Source organism: Erpetoichthys calabaricus, chromosome 6 (assembly GCF_900747795.2).
Source record: "Erpetoichthys calabaricus chromosome 6, fErpCal1.3, whole genome shotgun sequence".
Classification (NCBI taxonomy): domain Eukaryota; kingdom Metazoa; phylum Chordata; class Cladistia; order Polypteriformes; family Polypteridae; genus Erpetoichthys; species Erpetoichthys calabaricus.
Genome location: NC_041399.2, coordinates 83,166,510 through 83,187,228, shown reverse-complemented (window position 1 = coordinate 83,187,228; position 20,719 = coordinate 83,166,510). Strand labels below are relative to the sequence as shown.

General features: G+C 38.4%; 1 protein-coding gene across 4 annotated transcripts in view; it reads right to left on the bottom strand.

The window, feature by feature from the left end:
- Positions 1–2,231: 2,231 nt before the first annotated feature.
- The window catches only part of enosf1 (enolase superfamily member 1), a 44,815-nt gene continuing 26,327 nt past the window's right edge, over positions 2,232–20,719 (bottom strand). For 3 of the 4 annotated variants that reach the window (XM_051928883.1, XM_051928881.1, XM_028803774.2), the window contains 4 exons: positions 20,016–20,145; positions 19,813–19,912; positions 13,949–14,030; positions 2,232–2,542 (listed from right to left, as the gene is read on the bottom strand). In XM_051928883.1, coding sequence (XP_051784843.1) covers positions 2,435–2,542; positions 13,949–14,030; positions 19,813–19,912; positions 20,016–20,145 — 420 coding nt within the window. In that variant the 3' untranslated portion in view covers positions 2,232–2,434. The remainder of the gene's footprint in view (positions 2,543–13,948; positions 14,031–19,812; positions 19,913–20,015; positions 20,146–20,719) is intronic. The other variant, XM_051928882.1, reaches the window with a different exon arrangement.

The following is a 20,719-nucleotide window of genomic DNA, read 5'->3' as shown; positions in this document are numbered from 1 at the left end:
AGGAGATCATCAGGGGATGGGAGCAGTGTCCGCAGTAATGAGAATGTTGTACTGGTCAGTCGTGGTGAAGACAGAGCTGAGCTGAAAGGTGAAGTTCTCAATTTACTGGTCAATCTATGTTTCCGCCCTCACATATGGTCACAAGCTGTGGGCAGTGACTGGAAGAACCAGATCACAGATACAAGCAGCAGAAATGAGTTTCCTTCGTAGAGTGCCTGGGTTCAAAATTTGAGACAGAGTGATAAATACACATATTTGGGAGGAGCTCAAAGTATAGCCACTGCTCCTTCACATCAAAAGGAGCAAGCTGAGTTGGTTTGGGCAACTGATTAGGATGCCTTCTTGGTAAGATGTTTTTGGTCATGTCCAAACAGGAGCTGGAGATTGAATATGTCAGCTAGCCTGGGAAGCATCAGTATGCTCTGGGAGGATTTCGTGGAGGTGGAGAAGAAAACGGGTGTTAAGGCATCTTTGCTTAGACTGCTGCCAGCACCACCCAGACCTGGATAGATGGTCATTCTGCAATTCAGTGGAAGACTTAATAACAGATGTGGAGTAATTATCCAATATTTGACCAAAACAAAATAAATCACTAGTCAAAGTTCACCCTTGCACTCAAAACTAGAATATTCACTTAATAAGCCACCTACATTTTCCTTTTCCTAAGTTGACAATGCACCTGATAGGTGTCTTTTATGTATTTACAATACTTTGGTCTGTGTAATGACTAATGAGTACTTGCTGAAAAATGTAATGAAGTAAAAAGTATACTATTTGATCTAAAAATGTAGTAGGGAAAAAAGTAGCCCTAAATGAAATTTACTCAAGTAAAGTACAAATAGCTGAAAAATGCACTTAAGTAATGAAGTAGTTGTACTTTTGTTATTTTACACCTCTGCTTATCAGTATTGTTAACAAGTCCGGAGGTACACATGGAGATGTTAAAGCTGGAATCATTAAGGCCTGACATGCTTTTACCATGTAGAATCCATAATGGAGAGATGAAAACCGTAGCAGACACTCTAAAATAAGGATCTTCAATGCCAAAGTCAAGTCTGTACTACTATTTGGAAACCTAGTATCAATCCAAGGTACCTCTCCCACAATCAGCTAGTCTTCATGAACACTTGTCTCCAACAAGTCTTGCAATTTCAATGACCTTAAAAGATTTCTGAGTTGAGATGAACATAACATGAGCCTCTCACAAGAATCATTAAGTCCAGAAAAAGGAGTGGGCCAAACAGTAACCCATGTCGAGTGTTTGACTGGAACCCCAGGAGAAGACAAAAAGAGGAAGACGAGGTATGACAGGGTGTTGCACAAGCTATAGAGAGCTAAGGAAGATCCATATGTCATGGGGAGGATTAGAAACAATGGCATAAGACTAAGATTGATGGATACTTACAGTAAATGGCATAGGCTTCATCTACAGTGCAGTGGTGAGCAATAAGCAAAGTACACTGGCAAGATGTTTAATTAAATGGTAAGCACAACTAAAAAAAATTTGTTTCTAATTACAGATGAGGACTAGGTACACTCCGCACAGAGTTTGGATACCATTAATCTTAAACACCAGAAATAATTTACAGAAAGTGTTAACTAATGCACAATTTATATACAACCCAGTCTTGGTTGCGAAACATTGTTACTGACAATGGGAAGTGATTGCTTATGGCCCATGTACTAAGAGTGAAAGAATTAGTTGAATGTTTCACTATTGAAGTGACAAACCCTCTCAACAAAGGAAGTAAGCATCAAAAACTGCTGTGTTTTACTGAATCTGATACTACATTGAATTATTTTATTGACTGAGTGTAGCACAGAGAGTAATACCTCTACCTCCTCAAAGCTCCCTAGTGTGTTTTAATCTTAGCCCAATCACTGTCTGTGTGGAATTTTTTTTGCAGATTTTTCACTTTTCTTCCCACATCACAAAAACTGCAGAATGCAAATTCAGCAGTACGATGTTTCCATGGCACTGTTAATTATGTAAAATCAGAGCTATTAGTCACCCTTATGCACTGTCCAGGGTTGGGTTCTGCTGTTTACGGTTCTCTGTTATACTTGAGCTGAAGTATACCACCCTTTATTTTACAAAATAATAAATTATGTATCTGTTTCAGACAGACAGAAAAGGATGGCTTTGAAACATTAAGATAACAGCACAGGCCTCTATGGTTACTATGATGCAAATAATATCAAAATAGTAAAACTCAAACAGGAAGTTTAATATTACAGAAGCCATTTAATATATGCTTCCTGAAACTTGGAATTCTGTATGCCAAGATTTCAATAAAATTACAAAATTACATTGATTTTCACAGCAAATACTTTGACCTGCTCACTTCTTTTAAGCACATGGTGTGGTTATTTGAATCTTTGAGAATGTTGTGCAAGGCAACTCACTATCCCAGATGACAAGCCACCTCTATATTCAAGTCAGACATTTCATTTGAGAGGATAGTTCCTGCCAGATTTCCCCATCAGGAAATTGATATTTCTTCACTGAATCCTCCTTCATTTCCGTAGAATATCCTGCATCCTGACAAGAGATTAAAACAGTAAATATTATGAGAAACATCTCCAATGAATTTAATTTATAAGTGCCTGTATTCCTTCAAACTGCATGCAACACGCTTTGGGACAAACAACAGGACTGATGTGTTCAGTAAAGGCTACAGAGATACTATTGGTGCAGACATGCTTAAGCAGTTTAGCAGCAATGTTGTTTTCAGTTCATAAATCATAAAAGACTAATTAAAAATAAATACCATGCTAATAGTATTAAGATCAATAAGACAGTAATACATGAAATTAGATAAAATTCACCCTGAAAAAATGCCAAGTATTCCATTTTGCAAAACAAATTAAAAATTGCAATGCCATACAGCAAGTTATATGACACCCGAGTTTTATGACGTTTGGAAACAGGCATCTTTTAACTACCAACTCATTTTATGGGATTGTTCTCTTAAATTCATATATTTGTCTTCATGGTCTTTAGAGGATTCTGTGATGTTTGTTTCTTGCTCTGACAAATGATTCTTGAAGTGCTCCAGAACTACACAGTATCAAAACTACTAGTACAGGTGGTACAGACTACTGGCAGGTAGTGACCACTGGACCAGTGGTAATATGTAGCTGTGTGGAGGAGTGGCAAGGGTACATTTGCAGAGACCATTGACAGGGAGAGTTCAAAAGGACCACTGACTCCAGGTGGTTACAGAACTCCTAGAAGGTAATACTTGTCTCTCACCTTTACGTGCCGAGTTACATTGAAAATAAGTATAATGGATCACAAATGGGAACAAACGTAAACTTTCTTCATTTGTGCAAGATATATTATACAGTATATACATACACAGGTGTATAAATATCTTCTTACTTAATATGCTACCGTGACTGTTCGTTTGTCTGTCCAGGATTTTAAATTGCCTGTAGCTCGCAAACCGTTTGAACTATTGACCTGAAATTTGGTACACACATACTGTGTGATGTCTACTATCTGAGTTCGGGGTGATGATTAACCTCCAAGGTTATTCCTCTTTTTATTTTATTGTAGAATCAACTCTCGCAGCTGGTGAGGCGCATGCGTACGGGCGCCATTCTCATCCCTACCACCTTCGCCATCACTTTCTCTACCTTTTCATAGATGCCAACGAAAGAAGAGAAGAAGCGGGCCACTAGAGTGGAGAAAAGAAGAGCTGCTCAGGAAGCAGCAAGCGCATCAACCTCTGAGCAAATGAATGATAACGTATCCATATTACTAACCGAGAATGCTAAACCGGATGATGGACGCAGGCACATCCGGCCATGGGCCGTAGCTGCAAAAAGACGTACTGCGCAGGCGCAAAAAGAGTCCGCGAGAGGCGGATGAGGAGCCGCGAGAGGGGGACAAAAGAGGCCGCGAGAGGCGGATGAGGGGCCGCGAGAGACGGACAAGACCACAGAAAAAAGGAGTGAGCACAGAAAAAAGACAAAAAAGGAGAAATGACGCGCAACGAGCACCGAAAAAAGGAAAAGGCACATAAAAAAGTAGTCAAACGCCGGCAAAGCACGAAACACATTGCACACGAAACTAGACCCAAAAAAAAAAAAAAAAAGAGGCTCGCGCACAACAGCAAGGCAACCCCCCCCCCCCCCACAGGCACCGGATGGGACACACACCAAGAGGGGGATTCAACAAGGCCCATGGAACACAAAAAAAAGAACACAAAACCCCCCCCACAGACCCTACAAGCAAGGGACGGGACACACACAAAGAGGGGGATTCAACAAGACACAGGGACACAAAAAGAAAGAAGACGCTCGCGCAACAACAATCCTCACCCCCCCCCCCCCACACACACATCCATAAGAAGTGACACCCAAAGACACATATTCTAAAGTGAACGTCAACACCTTCACACTAGACAGCATAGGTGTCAGCATAGGTGGATCTCCTTACAATAAAGCACTATTAACCGTTCAACTGCAGAAAAGGAAACATATTAACAGTGACTGCGATCCTCCTTATTACTTATCCATATTTCGCATGCTGAGAAAGAAACAAGTCATGAATACACGGTCACGGGTACAAAACGAAAAGGAAAGGATAACAGGAACAAACACACGAACACGAAAGAAACAACAAAATAGACGGCTATGCAGCATAGGTGGATCTCATTACAATAAGGCACTATTAACCGTTCAACCGCAGAAAAGGCTCCATATTAACAGTGAGTGCAATACTCCTTATTACTTATCCATATTTCTAAAAGAAAAAATGTCTCGACTCCAAAAACGCAAAGCTCAACTAAAGCTTCTAACTAACGATGTACCTAAAAGTAAAAACTTTATGAACTGCATTAGATCCTACAATAGTTCATTTGCACTGCATCGCATTGGAAAATTACAACCTGAAACAAATCAACAACACAAATATGCACAAATCTACATCCTAGATCCACATGACGCAAGCTATCAATCAAAGTGCTGCATCGCAACAGTCACGGATTCAAAACGAAACACCTCCCGTCTCAGACATACGTTAACGGCAAGGAAGGCTACAACAGGCTTCTCACACAGCACAGGCAAATCGATTACAGCTCCAAAACAACACGTCCCAAATACTACACATGCAACAACGCGCCTCTCAAACGGCACAAGCAAAACATACACAAGGAAAATTCATTCGGATTAATGAATGTCATTTGCAATCATTGTCATTCAGTTCACTTCCCTGAAGAAACAACTGGCAATACAAGTAATACATTTACACGTTGTTGTCAAAAGGGTCAAATTAGACTGCCTTCTTTACATTCATATACTGAATATCTACAAAAGATTCTAACTAACGATGTACCTGAAAGTGAAATCTTTATCAACTGCATTAGATCCTACAAATCGGTATCCACTATGAACATTAACGGTGGCACTGCACGTGACATCCGTCTTGCAAAAATGTTAATTATTGATGAATGTACAATGGCATTAAGTCACTTACTCAACACCATTCATAAACTTCTACAAACGTTTATGAATAATAATATTCGATTTGGATGAAAGGTACTTTTATTAGGAGGAGATTTTAGACAGTGCTTAGCTATTCTTCCAGATGCCATGCACTCAGCTATTGTTCAGTGCACTTTAAAATACGCAGACAATTGGCATTGCTTTCAAAAGATACAGTTAGTAAAAAAGATACGATGTCCAGAACCAAATCATAACAATTACTTATTACAACTGACAGATGGTACACTCACCAATACAGATGGACTTCACCCACATATTATTACAATTCCTCAAGCCTTTATCTGCGACAACTTAGTTACAGAGAGATTTGAAACAGCAATCTCATTAGACCAAATGCCCCTTTTAACACAACGCACTATATTAGGTCAAAAAAAAATATTAATGTGCAAAACATAAATACCCAAGTCATTCCATTACTTCCTGGAGAGACACAACTCTTTCTAAGCTCTGACAAACTTGACTCTGATCACAACAATAACCATCTTCATTTACCTTACAAGTTCTGAGCTGGAATTACCTTTTACACTTAAACGACGTGTACAAAGAAATTTTCAAATAAACCTTTACACTGTGCCACACACTTTATTGTTTGCTTTCTATTTGCATCATCTACACCGTCACACTATTCTATATCTCATTCATACATCACGCTCTTTGTCATTCCCAACACCAGGGGTTGGCGAGCGAAGCGAGCAGGGGGCAGAGCCCCCTAGTAGAGAAAGAGTATGAAAACTATGAATGCTCAAGTGTATTCAATGCATGTTATCGTGCAGTGCACCGTTACTGGTATATACTGTATACAGTACTGTGCAAAAGCTTAGGCAGGTGTGAAAAAATGCTGTAAACAAAGAATGCTTTCAAAAATGGAAGTGTTAATCATTTATTTTCATCAATCAACAAAATGCTGTGAATGAACAAAAGAGAAATCTAAATCAAATCAATATTTGGTGTGACCACCCTTTGCCTTCAAAACAGCATCAATTCTTCTTGGTACACCTGCACACAGTTTTTGAAGGAACTCGGCTGGTAGGTTGTTCCAAACATCTTGGAGAGCTAACCACAGATCTTCTGTGGATGTAGGCTTCCTCATATCCTTCTGTCTCTTCATGTAATCCCAGACACACTCAATGATGTTGAGATCAGGGCTCTGTGGGGGGCCATACCATCACTTCCAGGACTTCTTGTTCTTTTTTACGCTGAAGATACTTCTTAATGACTTTGGCTGTATGTTTGGGGTCGTTGTCCTGCTGCAGAATAAATTTGGGGCCAATCATACGCCTCCTTGATGGTATTGCATGATGGATAAGTATCTGCCTGTATATCTCAGCATTGAGAACACCATTAATCTTGACCAAATCTCCAACTCCATTTGCAGAAATGCAGCCCCAAACGTTCAAGGAACCTCCACCATGTTTCACTGTTGCCTGCAGACACTCATTATTGTACTGCTCTCCAGCCCTTCGACGAACAAACTGCCTTCTGGTACAACCAAATATTTCAAATTTTGACTCATAAGTCCAGAGCACTTGCTGCCATTTTTCTGCACCCCAGTTCCTATGTTTTTGTGCATACTTGAGTCGCTTGGCCTTGTTTCCATGTCGGAGGTATGGCTTTTTGGCTGCAGCTCTTCCATGAAGACCACTTCTGGCCAGACTTCTCCGGACAGTAGATGGGTGTACCTGGGTCCCACCGGTTTCTGCCAGTTCTGAGCTGATGGCACTGCTGGACATCTTCCGATTTCGAAGGGTAATAAGCTTGATGTGTCTTTCATCTGCTGCACTAAGTTTCCTTGGCCGACCACTGCGTCTACGATCCTCAACGTTGCCCGTTTCTTTGTGCTTCTTCAAAAGAGCTTGAACAGCACATCTTGAAACCCCAGTCTGCTTTGAAATCTTTGTCTGGGAGAGACCTTGCTGATGCAGTATAACTACCTTGTCTCTTGTTGTTGTGCTCAATCTTGCCATGACATGAAACGGTCTTCCACAACCTCACCTTGGTAGCAGAGTTTGGCTGTTCCTCACCAGTTTTAAGCCTCCTACACAGCTGTTACTGTTTCAGTTAATGACTGTGTTTCAACCTATGTGTGACATTGATGATCATTAGCACCTGTTTGGTATAATTGGTTGATCATACACCTGACTATAATCCTACAAACTCCCTGACTTTGTGCAAGTGTACCTATAAGAATTGATGCTGGTTTGAAGGCAAAAGGTAGTAACACCAAATATTGATTTGATTTAGATTTTTCTTTTGTTCGCTCACTTTGCGTTTTGTAAATTGATAACAATAAGCAATCATTATTTATATTTCTGAAAGCATTCGTTGTTTACACCATTTTTTCACACCTGCCTAAAATTTTTGCACAGTACTGTATATGAATGTATTTGTGTGTGTGTGTATGTATAGTGTTTTAGCTGGAGTTAAGTAGATCCACAAATATTTAATTAGGCTCATTATAACAGTAATTCCTATGTTTGTTTTGGATATTTGTTGTGTGTCATCTTTCTCTGTGCGTGTGTGTGTGTGTGTTTGAAGGATGTAATTGCATTATTACTGAGGAAGGAATATATAGTATTATGCTTTGCACACTTACTTCTCATCCCCAATCTGCCAGAGACCACAAGCACATAACAGACACGCAGATAAGATATGCACCTGAGATAGGAATGTTACAAGCATAGCAGAGAGTGTCACAAGTGGACAGTAATAAAAATTTATTCATAATAGTATAAGTAAAACTAATTATCAGGAATCCAATTATTCACAAAATTCATAACATGTTTCACAAAACAATGTGTGTCACTTCACTCTCCAAACAAAAAACATATAAAGATATGGTTAAAACATAATTACTAGTAGTGTAACAGTTTGGTTCACACTACGGTTTGGACATCATGGTTCAGTACAAGAAGATTTAGGCAACAAAAAATTCAAAAGCAGTAAATGTTACCATCCACCAACCCCTACAGCCTGTAGTGTTTAAGCAGTAAACGCATAACACACATTCTTGCATATATATTTTTATGTATGGCTGGATAAAACACAAAAGGAAATAAGTTACAAACTGAAACATCTTGTGTGTTTAAAAGAAAACACCCTTAAATAGCAGAGAGTTATTGAGATTGCAGGTATAGTCAGGCAAAAATATAAGCTGCCATTGTGCTTCAATGAAAAAAAGAAAACAGCTCTTCTGATTTTTCGCAGAAGTTGAGATACCTGGTTAACTGCCACTGCTTCTTGTATGCTATGTTTAAAGTATGGGCAAAGCATCCTATATGTGGACCCAGTCCTGCTTCACTGATGGCATTGACAATGTTTTTCGCATTGTCTGTGGTTACTTTGATCAAGGTTCTAGGCCTTTGTAGTTTCCACTCTACTACTGCCTCTTGTAGCTTCTCAGCTACTGTAGGTGATTGCTAGTTTGCTGTTCATACACAGGACATATTTGAAGAACTGAATTTTTCATTCCCACTCAGAGTTGATAAATTGGGCAGTCACTGTCAGACAGCTTTCAATAGTAGCATGAAAGATGATGCTTCCTGGGTGCAGCGAACAACTCATGATCAATCACTGCTCGTGTATGACAGAAAAGTGCAGGGAACACTGGCTGGCTTATGTGCTCACGGGATGGAATGTTGCAAAGAGGCTCAAGCACTTTTAATAAATACCTGAAGCTGGGGTCTTCTACCACTGCATATTGCTGCATAGCTTATGAAATTAAAATAGTGATCCCCCGCCTATTGCGGAAGTTATGTTCCAGACCCATCAGCGATGGGTGAAAATCTGCAATATAGAAAGACCATATAAATAAAGGGTTTTTTTTTTTTGTAGTTTAATCCTTAAAATACCCCTCCCACTCACTTTAAACACATGTAAAAACTTATGTGGATGTCGGGCTAAGGATCTGAGTAACATCTCTCTATTATAAAAAAAAAATCTTGGAAGGGAGACCAGGAAGACAAGGAGTGATCTTTTCTGAAGACAATTTGACATCGCGCGAGAGACATTTTAACTTCACGCAAGACACGGCAGTGAGACAGAAGGACAGCTGCTGTATAGGCTTTTAAATTACAAACATGCAGAGCGATAAGCAGAACACACATCTCGGCAGAAGCAGCACAAAGCCAGTAGCTGATCCGTCCGCTTCTCCTTAGCATGTGTTCAGCTCAACCCCCCCCCCCCCCCCCAACAACGTGAATGGAAGAGACGCGAAGTGGCAGGAGCATAGCGTACCTCCGGGGGGGTTAAGCGAAGCAATCGAGGCCAGATCATCTCGGAGAGACACTTTGACGACACGCGAGACTAGACATTACAACCTTAGGAAGCCAAACCCATGAGACAGTCCCCCCCCTTCAGAACACTAGCAGCAGAACACACAGCTGGCCAGCAGCAGCAGCAAGACAGCAGCTGAACCGATCGCATCTCTTTAGCGTGTGTTCAGACCCTTCATTCACAACGCGAGCAGCATTATAAGTCCTGCGAGAAAGAGATTTAACCACGCCCAGGGCAGGTAATAAAGGAAAAATATTGTTTTTACAAAAGTTTAAAGTAAAAATTAAAATAATGCATATGTTACAATTCCCATGAAAATAATCTCTTTAAATTGTTTATGTGGTAAACCAAACCCAGGGGTGGGCGAACGAAGCCCCTTAGTAATAATAATAATAATAATAAATCAGCAATGTAGCGGAGGCGCGAATGCTGATATTGCAGGGGATCACTGTACCAACTGTTTCTGTAATTATTTTGGTTCTGTCTGCAGTCGCATTTAGAGGCTGCTTAAAAAGTGGGGATCAGTAGTTAGATTGGTTTTTTTTGCCTAGCTCCAGTGACTGGAACATCTGGGTGATGCCGCTGAATATGTGCTGACATGTTTCCGCGCAAATGCCCTACAACTGCTAAACAATGCAAACACACAGTCCTTATCCAACCTACTGCTTGCTCTCCATTGCTATTGTAATTCACTGGGAACCCAAAATGGTCCCACAGAGCTAATTTAAGAATAGCAGGTGGGTCTTCCAGATCATCTGTAGCATTTACACTCACCATAGTATGACTGATTTCATGAGACGGCAATCAGATTGTGGCTAAACTTGCTAAGGGCTTACAGTTTTAAGGTTTCCATGTGGAACTCACACTTATAAATTAGATTCAGCATTACGTTAATCAATCTTTGCACTTTCACCGCATATTCTCTGTATGACTGACTGTATGTACTGAACTGTAGCGCCCATACAGTGACGGTTCAGTACAAATACATGTACGGTTACAGTCCTAATAATTACCGAAACATTTTTGAGCTAGCATGATGGTTGCTTTACAGCTCCAGAATCCTGATTTTGAACCTTGGCCTGGTCACTATATTTGAAGAGTTTGCACTTTATCATGAAGTCTACATGGGTTACGTTGTGTTCCTATTTTCCTCCCACATTCAAAAGACATGTATGTTAATTTAACTAGCAGTTCTAAACTGGCCTGCCATAGTTGAGTGTGAGTGTGCTGCATTGAAATGGCACCCCATCTAGGTTTGGTTCCTGCCTTGCATCCAATTCTCCAGCCTCTGCAACTCTATACTTAATTAACTGGACTTGATAATGGAAGGAAGCCCACATTGCTCTTACAGATAATTATCTATCATTGTCAAAGTGGACAGACTCTAACTCTCCATGCAGCTAGTTACTAACAGCATCAAAAAAGTAGCGAACAGAGATTCAGGGATGTCAGCTTAACTTAAACAACTCTTAACTAACTGGCAACTGTCGTATTTTAGGAAAATAAGAATAAATTGGAAATGCGACTGTCTAATATAGAAGTTTGATATGACACATTGTGAAATTTATTCACTCAAGAGACTGCAGTTATCTTCAATTACTTTAATTATTGTTTTGTACACATTACATTTAGTCTTGTTGTTTTATGACAATATTTGGTTATTTTGTTGTCATGACTACTTACAGCTACAGAGTCACATTTACTGTATAATATAACACTGAAACGGATAAGTTTTGATTTACATATAATTTTGTAAAACTGACTCTAAAAGTAGTTTCACTGGTGATTCTGCAATTGCGAAACCCACTATAAAGAGCTTTTTAGGAGGGCTTTATTGTTTTTTTGGAGTGGAAAACAGGGAAGAGTTCTCCCTAAAGCCTCATTCACATTTGTTTACCTGTAGTTTTTTTCAGTAGCTGTGTAATGCAGGTTATTGGCAGCACTCAATTAAATAAATTCTATTCATAACTCATGGTAAAATTGCCAAGGAGAAACGCATTTGTTTTTTTGTTTTTTTTTTAAATGTGACATGCTCTCATATTTTCCCCACAAACACAAGCCAAAACGCACCATCAAACCCATTACTGTGTCTTATCTGCAGGAAACGTCAGTACACAAAAAGTTGGCCGCACCGCACACTCCCAGGTGTTACTTAGCAATTGCCTATTTGCCGTTTCTTCAATCTTACAGATGGGGACTTACATACCTCATGTATTGTGGATCTCCAAGTTTCTGCTTCCCCTACAAACTATAAAACTGAAAATTGGCACAATGGGTGTCCTCTTCCCAGAACAAATACAACGCACATCTGATGGCTCAAAAAAGTGTGTATATGTGGCAGTAAAGGTAGAATCTGGTGATATTTTTTTAACAGCAGCTGTTTATTTAAAAACTAAATGAAAGACAAAAATATGTCAAACTTATGCATAAAAATGCTTCCAGACAGAATAAAAACTTCTTTCTTCTTGTGTCAAAGACATAATTTTCACTGGAAGTGAAATACTGTTTGTTTCATAAATTTGTTTTAAGAAGTAAAATACTGAAGGGTTCCTACTATGCTCAGATATCTATTTTAAAGAAAATCAGGATAACATCATTTAAATTTAACACTAGCTCCCAACTTTAAGTCTTTAGATATGTCATTAGTGACAGTATTAACCAGCTTTTGTATGAGTGTCAGAAGATATCCAAATCATCATCTATTCCTTTCCTTAGTCTGATTAACCCAATAAGTGTAATTCAGAGTTAGAAGAAACAGGCATCCACATCAGCTGCACTGGACACAAAGCAGGAACAAAGAATGGATGGGGCACTCATACACACCCCTTAGTTGGTTAAAGTGTAAAATTAATCTTGGATGTGGAAAGTATTTAGAAAATTAAAGGAAAACTCACACAGCAACCTGCTCTCTTTAAATACACAATGAATATACTGGGAGATAATCCAGGTACACTAGAGTGCTAGCCACTGGGCCACCATCTTTCCGCACATGACCATCTTCTCTCATTAACTAAAATAAATAAATAAGAGTAACATCATACTAATGAGGCACAGGTTTTAGGTTAGTGTTTGATACAACCTATTAGGTTTGACAAACGTGTAATTCCACTAATTATTTTAAAGTTGACTGCCTTCCCATTAAATTAAACTAATCATGTAGGTTTTGAAAACAAATTGATTACAAATTTATTTTCAAAATTAATTACTGGGTACTACATTAAAGAATCAATTCATTCCCCACACAAGCTTCATCCAATTTAGCTTTGTAAACAGCTAGAGCCTAGCATGGCAGTATCTAGCACAAAGTAAGAATGATTTGTGGATTAGGTGCTATTTCACTACAGGTCATACTCACTTATGCACCCAAATTTACTCACACAGGCCAATATACTGTTACCAATTAAACTAACAAACACATCTTTCAGATGTGAGAGGAAAACCCACATATATGAGCATGGCGACATGTTCCATATTAGCACATACAGGTAAGATTTTCACGGTACTCTGTAAACTTAAAAACAACTTAAGAATGTACAAATTCCACACACAGACTTTGGAGCTATGAGTAGGGGCCACCACGCCAATATGTATTGAATATAAAACAGAAAGAGAAAATAACGACACAGCTGACGGCAATGTGGCCGAAAAACATTGTGTTTCTTGTTAATTAGTACACTGTATTTACTAATGTCGCTCGAGTCGGAACAGTAAGCTGTATGTAGTATTATAACGTTCTGCCGTAATGAGAATATCATGGGCTGCCACTTGGTTTTCAAGTTACGGACACGCGCATATAGAAGCGTGTCATGAGCATGAGGTGGCTATGCAGTGTCCGCAACGGATGTGGCCATCCACCGTGCTTAAGATACCATATTGACATTGGCGTGTGAAGGGGCCACCGATTCTTTCTCTACCCAGGGCTGCCACGCTGCCCCTACTATGAGGCAGAAGCATGGACTACTATACTATACCACCATGCTGCCCAAACCTGGATCTAACTTCCTTGAAATGTTCTGAAACAAAAATATACTTAAAAATTAAACAATAATTAGTTCATCTGTTCATTCAATATCATTAATATACAGAATTTCTACTGAAAAGAAAAAAAATCAAGGCTTTAGTTTAAACTTAACTATTTGCAAAGTCAAATAAAGCTGAATACCTGTGGTGGTATATAGTGTGCATCTTTGATGATCACTGGGCTTTTAAAATGCTCATGTAAATGATCCACATATTCACACATCCTGCAACAAACACAAAAATTTATTCAAATTATTTTCTATATTCAATCACCTGCTGAAGAGTTTTCTAAACCATATTTTCAGGCATATGTCACCCTTGGAGTAGCATAATATGAGCTCACCAATGTCCTGGCCAACAAATGTGAAAGGAAAGGTTTATGTACAACTTGTACATTCACTGTGTTCCCAGAGAGATGAATAAAAGGACACGTAGGTGTTGGATCTGAGTCACTGTCACTTTCAATACTTTCCAGTTGACTGCATAGGTACTGTTCTATCAGTTCTTAATAAACTAAAAATAACTGATTTGTTTGGTTGTTTTACTGTTCTTAGTTTTTGAAAGCTATAGAAAAATGTGTAACATTCATTAACATATCAATGACTTCAGAGGATGTTTTGTGATTTGTGTTTGATATGCCTTTTTTTTATTTTTCATTTTCAAATTCTTATGACTAAATATGGTAATATGCAGGGCTAGATTAAGAATGGTTGAAAACCCAGGGCTTGAGGTATTTTTATGGTCCTACCTACACAAAATAGTGTAGTGTTAAGTGTACATGAACTTCTAGGTCTCAGAGATGACGTAAATGACTACTACAGAGTCTTAGCTTTAAAATGAACATCAAAAATCTAAACACCACAAAAAATTATGGGCTTACTCTCTAAGATTATGTGAGATACAGTATGCTGTATCAAAGCTTATATCTTTAATTAGCCATTGCTACACAGATGACAAGTAACCATCATAAACCCAGGTTTGAAAACCCATCTATAGAAACATATGCAAATGCCTACAAAAACAAGAATATCAAATAGTGCAATGACCACTGCATATTAACACAGACAAATGTTTGCTTTTTAAAATTGTACTTTTCTGGATATCTTTGCAGCTAATCCCTTGATCAGATCACTAATATGCAGTTTCCAAAACTGAGTCACTCTCATTTGAAATCAGAGTCAAATGATTCAGTCTTTCATGTCCCGTTGTGGCTGTGAGCTTACTCTTCACTAGCCTGAGCATGGAAAAAGATTACTCATAACTTGCAATTGTGACAAGTAATGCCAGGTAAAGCCTGAAAGTGATGTCTGCATTTGAGAAGATGTCCCGAAAGTTGTTTTCTCTGAGACATTGTGAAAGCTCTAGAGCAGATGAAATGCCTTCAGCGCTTGTGAATTCTCTGAACTGGAATGTCTGCTAACCACTGTGCCACTGTAACGCAAACAATAAAAGACAGACAGAACAAAAACCACAAGCAAAATATAACAAATGTCCACAAAGTATCAATAAACGGAGAAATATATATATACACACAACTATGAAAACTAAATCATAAAAGAAATCCTTCATCTATTAGACTGAAAAGCAAAGGATCAAGTCAAGTCAGGGTCAGCCTTATTATTATGATTATCAGTCTTTATTTATGTTTTGTAGCTTTTCCTGAATGGATTTTCAGTAAGTATTAGGGCTGTCAGAATGAAAATCATTATTTAAATATAATTCAAATCTGTATGAAAAAATTCTTATTGGAAGGCAAATGCTGACAAATCTTCTGTGCTTTGCATTTGTTTTGTGCACCACTAGCACAAGTCAGTGTTTCTTACAATTTTTAATTAGTATGTATTGTCATTTAGAAAATGGACAAATTTTCCTATTGCATTGTTCTACTTTTTGGTTATATTATGTACTGGAAACAAATTGTCTCCAGAACCCTAAAAATAAATTTTGCCTCTGATCCGGCTCTGTTTCACTCTTGAACCAGAGATCCCTGATTTGATGTTGTTTTATATTAAAACTATTAGGAATTCATTATCGCAAACAAAAGCTGGTTTTCTTTCTCATTAAACATAATGGAAAATATCTGTCATATTCGTGATGTTCCTTTTATTATAATAACAGATTTAAAATAAATCATTTAAAGAGCACTTTCAGTACCATGTAGGCATCCTCAACCAGCCGGTGTCTTTTGGTACCTGCTGACTTGACACATTATCTAAAACAAAGGCAAAATAAAAAATAAGTATTGAGGTTTCATGTGCTATACATTGCTCAAAAAATTATGGGAACACTTAAAACATCATAGTCTAACATCAAATAAATTAAGCTTCAGGGATATCAATCTGTCTAGTTAGGAAGCATTAGCAATTGTGAATCATCTTCGCCTGCCCTGGTGCAGAAGAAAATGACAACAGGTGCACTGGAGAGGCAACAGCAAAGACAACCCCGTAAAAGGGAATGGTGGTGGTCAAAGACAATTGCTCTTTCCTTATCCTTCTTGCATGATTCTCCTCTACTTTTGCGTTTTTCTAGTGTCTTTGTCACTACTGGTAGCATGAGGTGTTACCTGCAGCCGATTCAGGTTGCACAGGTAGTCCAGCTTCTCCAGGATGGCACATCCATACTTGTCATTGCAAGAAGGTTAGCTGTATCTCCCAGCACAGTCTCAAGAGCATGGAGGAGATACCAGTATATGGGTCGTTGCACAAGGAGAGCTGGACAGGGCCATAGGAGGGCATCAACCCAGCAGCAAGCGCGGTATCTGCTCCTTTGTGTGAGGTGGAACAGGATGAGCACTACCAGAGCCATACAAAGTGACCTCCAGCTGGCTACTGGTGTGCATGTGTCTGACCAGACTGTCAGAAACAGACTCCATATGAGTGGCATGAGGGCCCAACGGCCTCTAGTGGGATCTGTGCTCATAGCTCCTCACTGTGCAGCTCGATTGGCATCCACCAGAAAATACCACAGTTGGCATCTCTGCCAATGGTGCCTGTTTCTCTTCACAGATGAGAGCAGGTTCACACTAATCACATGTGACAGACAGAGAGTCTGGAGATGCCATGGTAAATGTTATGTAGCCTGCAACTTCATCCATCATGACCGGTTTGGTGGTGGGTTACTGATGGTCTGGGGAGGCATATCTTTGGAGGGTCACACTGACCCCATTGTGATAGGCAATGGTACCTTGACTACTGGTAGGTATCGGGATGAAATCCTAACACTGTCTGACTTTATCTTGGTGCAGTGGGCCCAGGGTTCCTCCTGGTGCAGGACAATGCCCGGCCTCATGTGGCCAGAGTGTGTAGGCAGTTCCTGAATAACTAAGGCACTGATGCCACTGATTGGCCCTCACATTCTCCATACCTGAATCCAACCGAGATTCTGTGGAACGTTATGTATCGGTGCATCTGATACAGCCAAGTAGCGCCTCAGACTGTCCAGGAGCTCACTGATGCTCTGATTCAGGTCTGGGAGGAGATCCCCCAGGACAACATCTGCAGTCTCAGCAGGACCATGCCCAGACGTTGTCAGGAGTACATATGGGCAGATGGGCACCACATTCACTATGAAGTCTCATTATGAGTTGCCGTAATGAAATTAACACAAGTAGGATTAGCCTGGGATTTCAATTTTTGACTTTGATTTTCATTGTGATGTTGAATACAGCCCTCCAAGTGTTGGTGATTTTGGGGTCGACTGACCATTGTTACATCATTTTGTTCTCAATGAATTACAGAGTATTACTCAGTAAAGATTTTCCACTAGAATATTTTGTTCTTTGAGATCTGATGTGTGATTTAAGTGTTCCCTTAATTTTTTGAGCAATGTATTTTTGAAGCACCTGCAAGGGAGGAAAAGAATTCCATTTAATTTAATCCTGTCGTGTTATTCTTTGACCACTCAACTGGCACCCTTCTCCACAGGGAAGGGCAAGACATGATTCTTAGATGAGAAAACACATCTGGGACTAACCCATTTAAAAGTGTGTAGTGAAAAACGGTGAAATCCTGCGTTGAAAAAGCTTCATCCACTAGACTTCTTCCTAAAACACCCACCTGAAATTCCTCCACTCTTTGCTTTTTAAATTGTGCTGTGGTTTTTCAGTAACAGAGAAAAAGATACTGAACAAAAGACTTAACACTAAGAGAAAATGAAAAGCTTAAATTGCTGTTAGCAATTCAAGAACTCATTAGCCAAGCCAAGGTAACTGAAGCTTAATAATCAATTTGCATAATCACTGTACTGAGCACTGAAATAGTGGGGACAGACAGATACACAAACATGTACACCACCTTAGCTACTGAGCTCCACATGTTTCAAAAGTCCCTCTGTTTGCTATGAAATCTTTCTGTCAATTCAACCAGTGCGTCACTATATGAAATAGCAACAGCAAATACAGTTTAGATAAGCATTGTGGTCTATGGGTATACAATGTGTTAAAACACTGCAGTTATTCTGTCATGGCATATTTGTATTTCTAATTAGACAGTAATGTTAAATTACTTTAGTTATTTGTTTAGCTGTGCAGTCGGAAGGTGGATGTTGATCCTGTGTTGTTTCATTATCAGCCCTCTTAACGGCAGTCCTTTTGATGAAGTTTTATGCTTACTTCAAATGCATATTTTACAGTTCATATTTTCATGACTATAGCTGCCAGTTCTTTCAAGACTATATTGACTCCTACACTATCGTTATAAGGCTGGCACTATGCCAATGTACAATTTGATGCTATACAGTAGAAAGGTTTTTCCTTTGCAATAGGTTAATTTTTAAAACAGGTTATATATTTTTTTTAAATGTGCATTTTGCTCTCTGTACACATAACACATTAGTATGTCTAATAATGTTTTTTAAGGGGACTTTTTGACTGTAGACCAGTGTTTCCTAACCTTGGTCCTGTGGCCCACCTGTGGCTGCAGGTTTTTATTCCAACCAGGTTCTGTTTTTAATTGGACACCTTGGCTAATTAAGTGACGTGTTATTTCACAGGTTCTGTGTTTTGGGAACAATATAGAAATTAGAAAACTAAGTTTGGTAAAATATATATATATATATATATATATATATATATATATATATATATATATATATATATATATATATATATATATATATTAAAATGTACCAAGCAGTTATATGGGAATAATGTATTTTTTTACATTTTTAACAATATCTTCATCTTGATTTCTCATTCTACTTTTCTAGGTGTACTGATTGTTTAATTAATCCATTATTTACTAATTAGTGGGTCTAATGCTAAAGTAGTTGCAGCCTTTGATTATTCAGTGTTGTTTGTCAGCGTGTCTGCTCTGCTCATTTTTAATTGTTATTAATTTGATACAATGAAAGGGAAAACTGCACAGAGAAAGGGCAAAATATAATGAAATCAACAAAAGAGAGTTAAGCATTTAAATCTATAGCAAAAGCAGAAATATTTCTAAATGTCTTATAAATGTAAAAATCATGCTGCTGTGCTTTTCTGGATGTAGAATAAATGAAAAATAATACCAGCTAATTAAATGAGATCAGTGCTATCAGGTGTTGTCACTGATTAGGAATCTGGTTGGAACAAAAACCTGCAGTCACAGGGGGGCCATAGGACCGAGGTTGGGAAACACTGCTGTAGACGGATCACTCTTAACAGAAGATTGCTCTCTGTTGGAGCAGGTTAATGAGAGCACATCTGATCTTTGTAGTTGAAAATCAATGCCCTTACTTTAAGTATCACCTTCATAAGGTGTTGGATTGGTCTAGAAATGTGACACTCAGTGAACCATCTAATTGTTCCCATCCAGCTTTAAGCAAAATACATACATGGTTGTCTCCTGATGTGTATATTATACATTGAGCTTCAACAAGACTACCCTGCACACTTGATCTGCCTTCCACGAGTTACTTTTTATAAACTATTTTAATATTTTAGATTTTGAAAAATACGATTTAAAGGGTACTCATATTCCCCCTCCAACCGCCATTAAGTTTGGGTACAATATATGATTTACTAACCGGTTTTCTAGGCTTCCAGATACAGTTATGTAATCAAACAGAATAAGATGCTGTACAAGCTCACAAAGCCCAACTCCTCCAGCATGGGGGCAGACAGGAACTGGAAAAGGCACACAGGAAACAGCACTTAACTCTCCGTATCAAATTGGCCAAATTAGTACACTAACCTAAACGCACTGGGTGTTATATTATTTCACTCCTACCTTTGAATTTATTTGCCATTAACAGAACAGAGATGTTTTCATTGACGCTACCAAGCCTGCAGCTGTCAATCTGGACAAATTGTACTGCCTTTGCCTGTAGCAGCTGTTTAAACATTACTTTGTTATGGCACTGAAAGAAAAAAGATTTATCACATTAAGTGGGTAAGTAGCCATTATGGTATTCAACATGTGTCATTATCAAATGTTCTATAACATTACTTACTAAGAGCTGTAAATTACATCAAGTATATTGCATAATTTATGACATTACACTATTTGTTATAACACCATGATTAAACCAATTGCTCACTGCTATACAGTATATCTCATATTAAAAAAAAACTATTTTCTGAACTAAACAGCCACTATAACTCAAATAAAGTATCACAGAACTTATAGCTTGGTTTAAGTTATTTATATATGACATACAGTATATGATCAAATACTATATATACTATACTGTATATGCATTATATATGATGAAAATAATGGATGTTAATCTGTTTTATTATTTCTAAAAGAACAATGTTTTGTAAGATTAACTTTCAAAGGATGAACAATCCAAGGGTTTTTCTTATTAATGTGGCTTCCTTTAAACATGTCCATTAGGGGTGTCAGATCAAATGTCGCTATTTGAATATAATCCTAATTTTTTTTTTTTTTTTTTTTTTTTAAAAAGGTGTCTTTCAAAGGCAAAAGCTGAC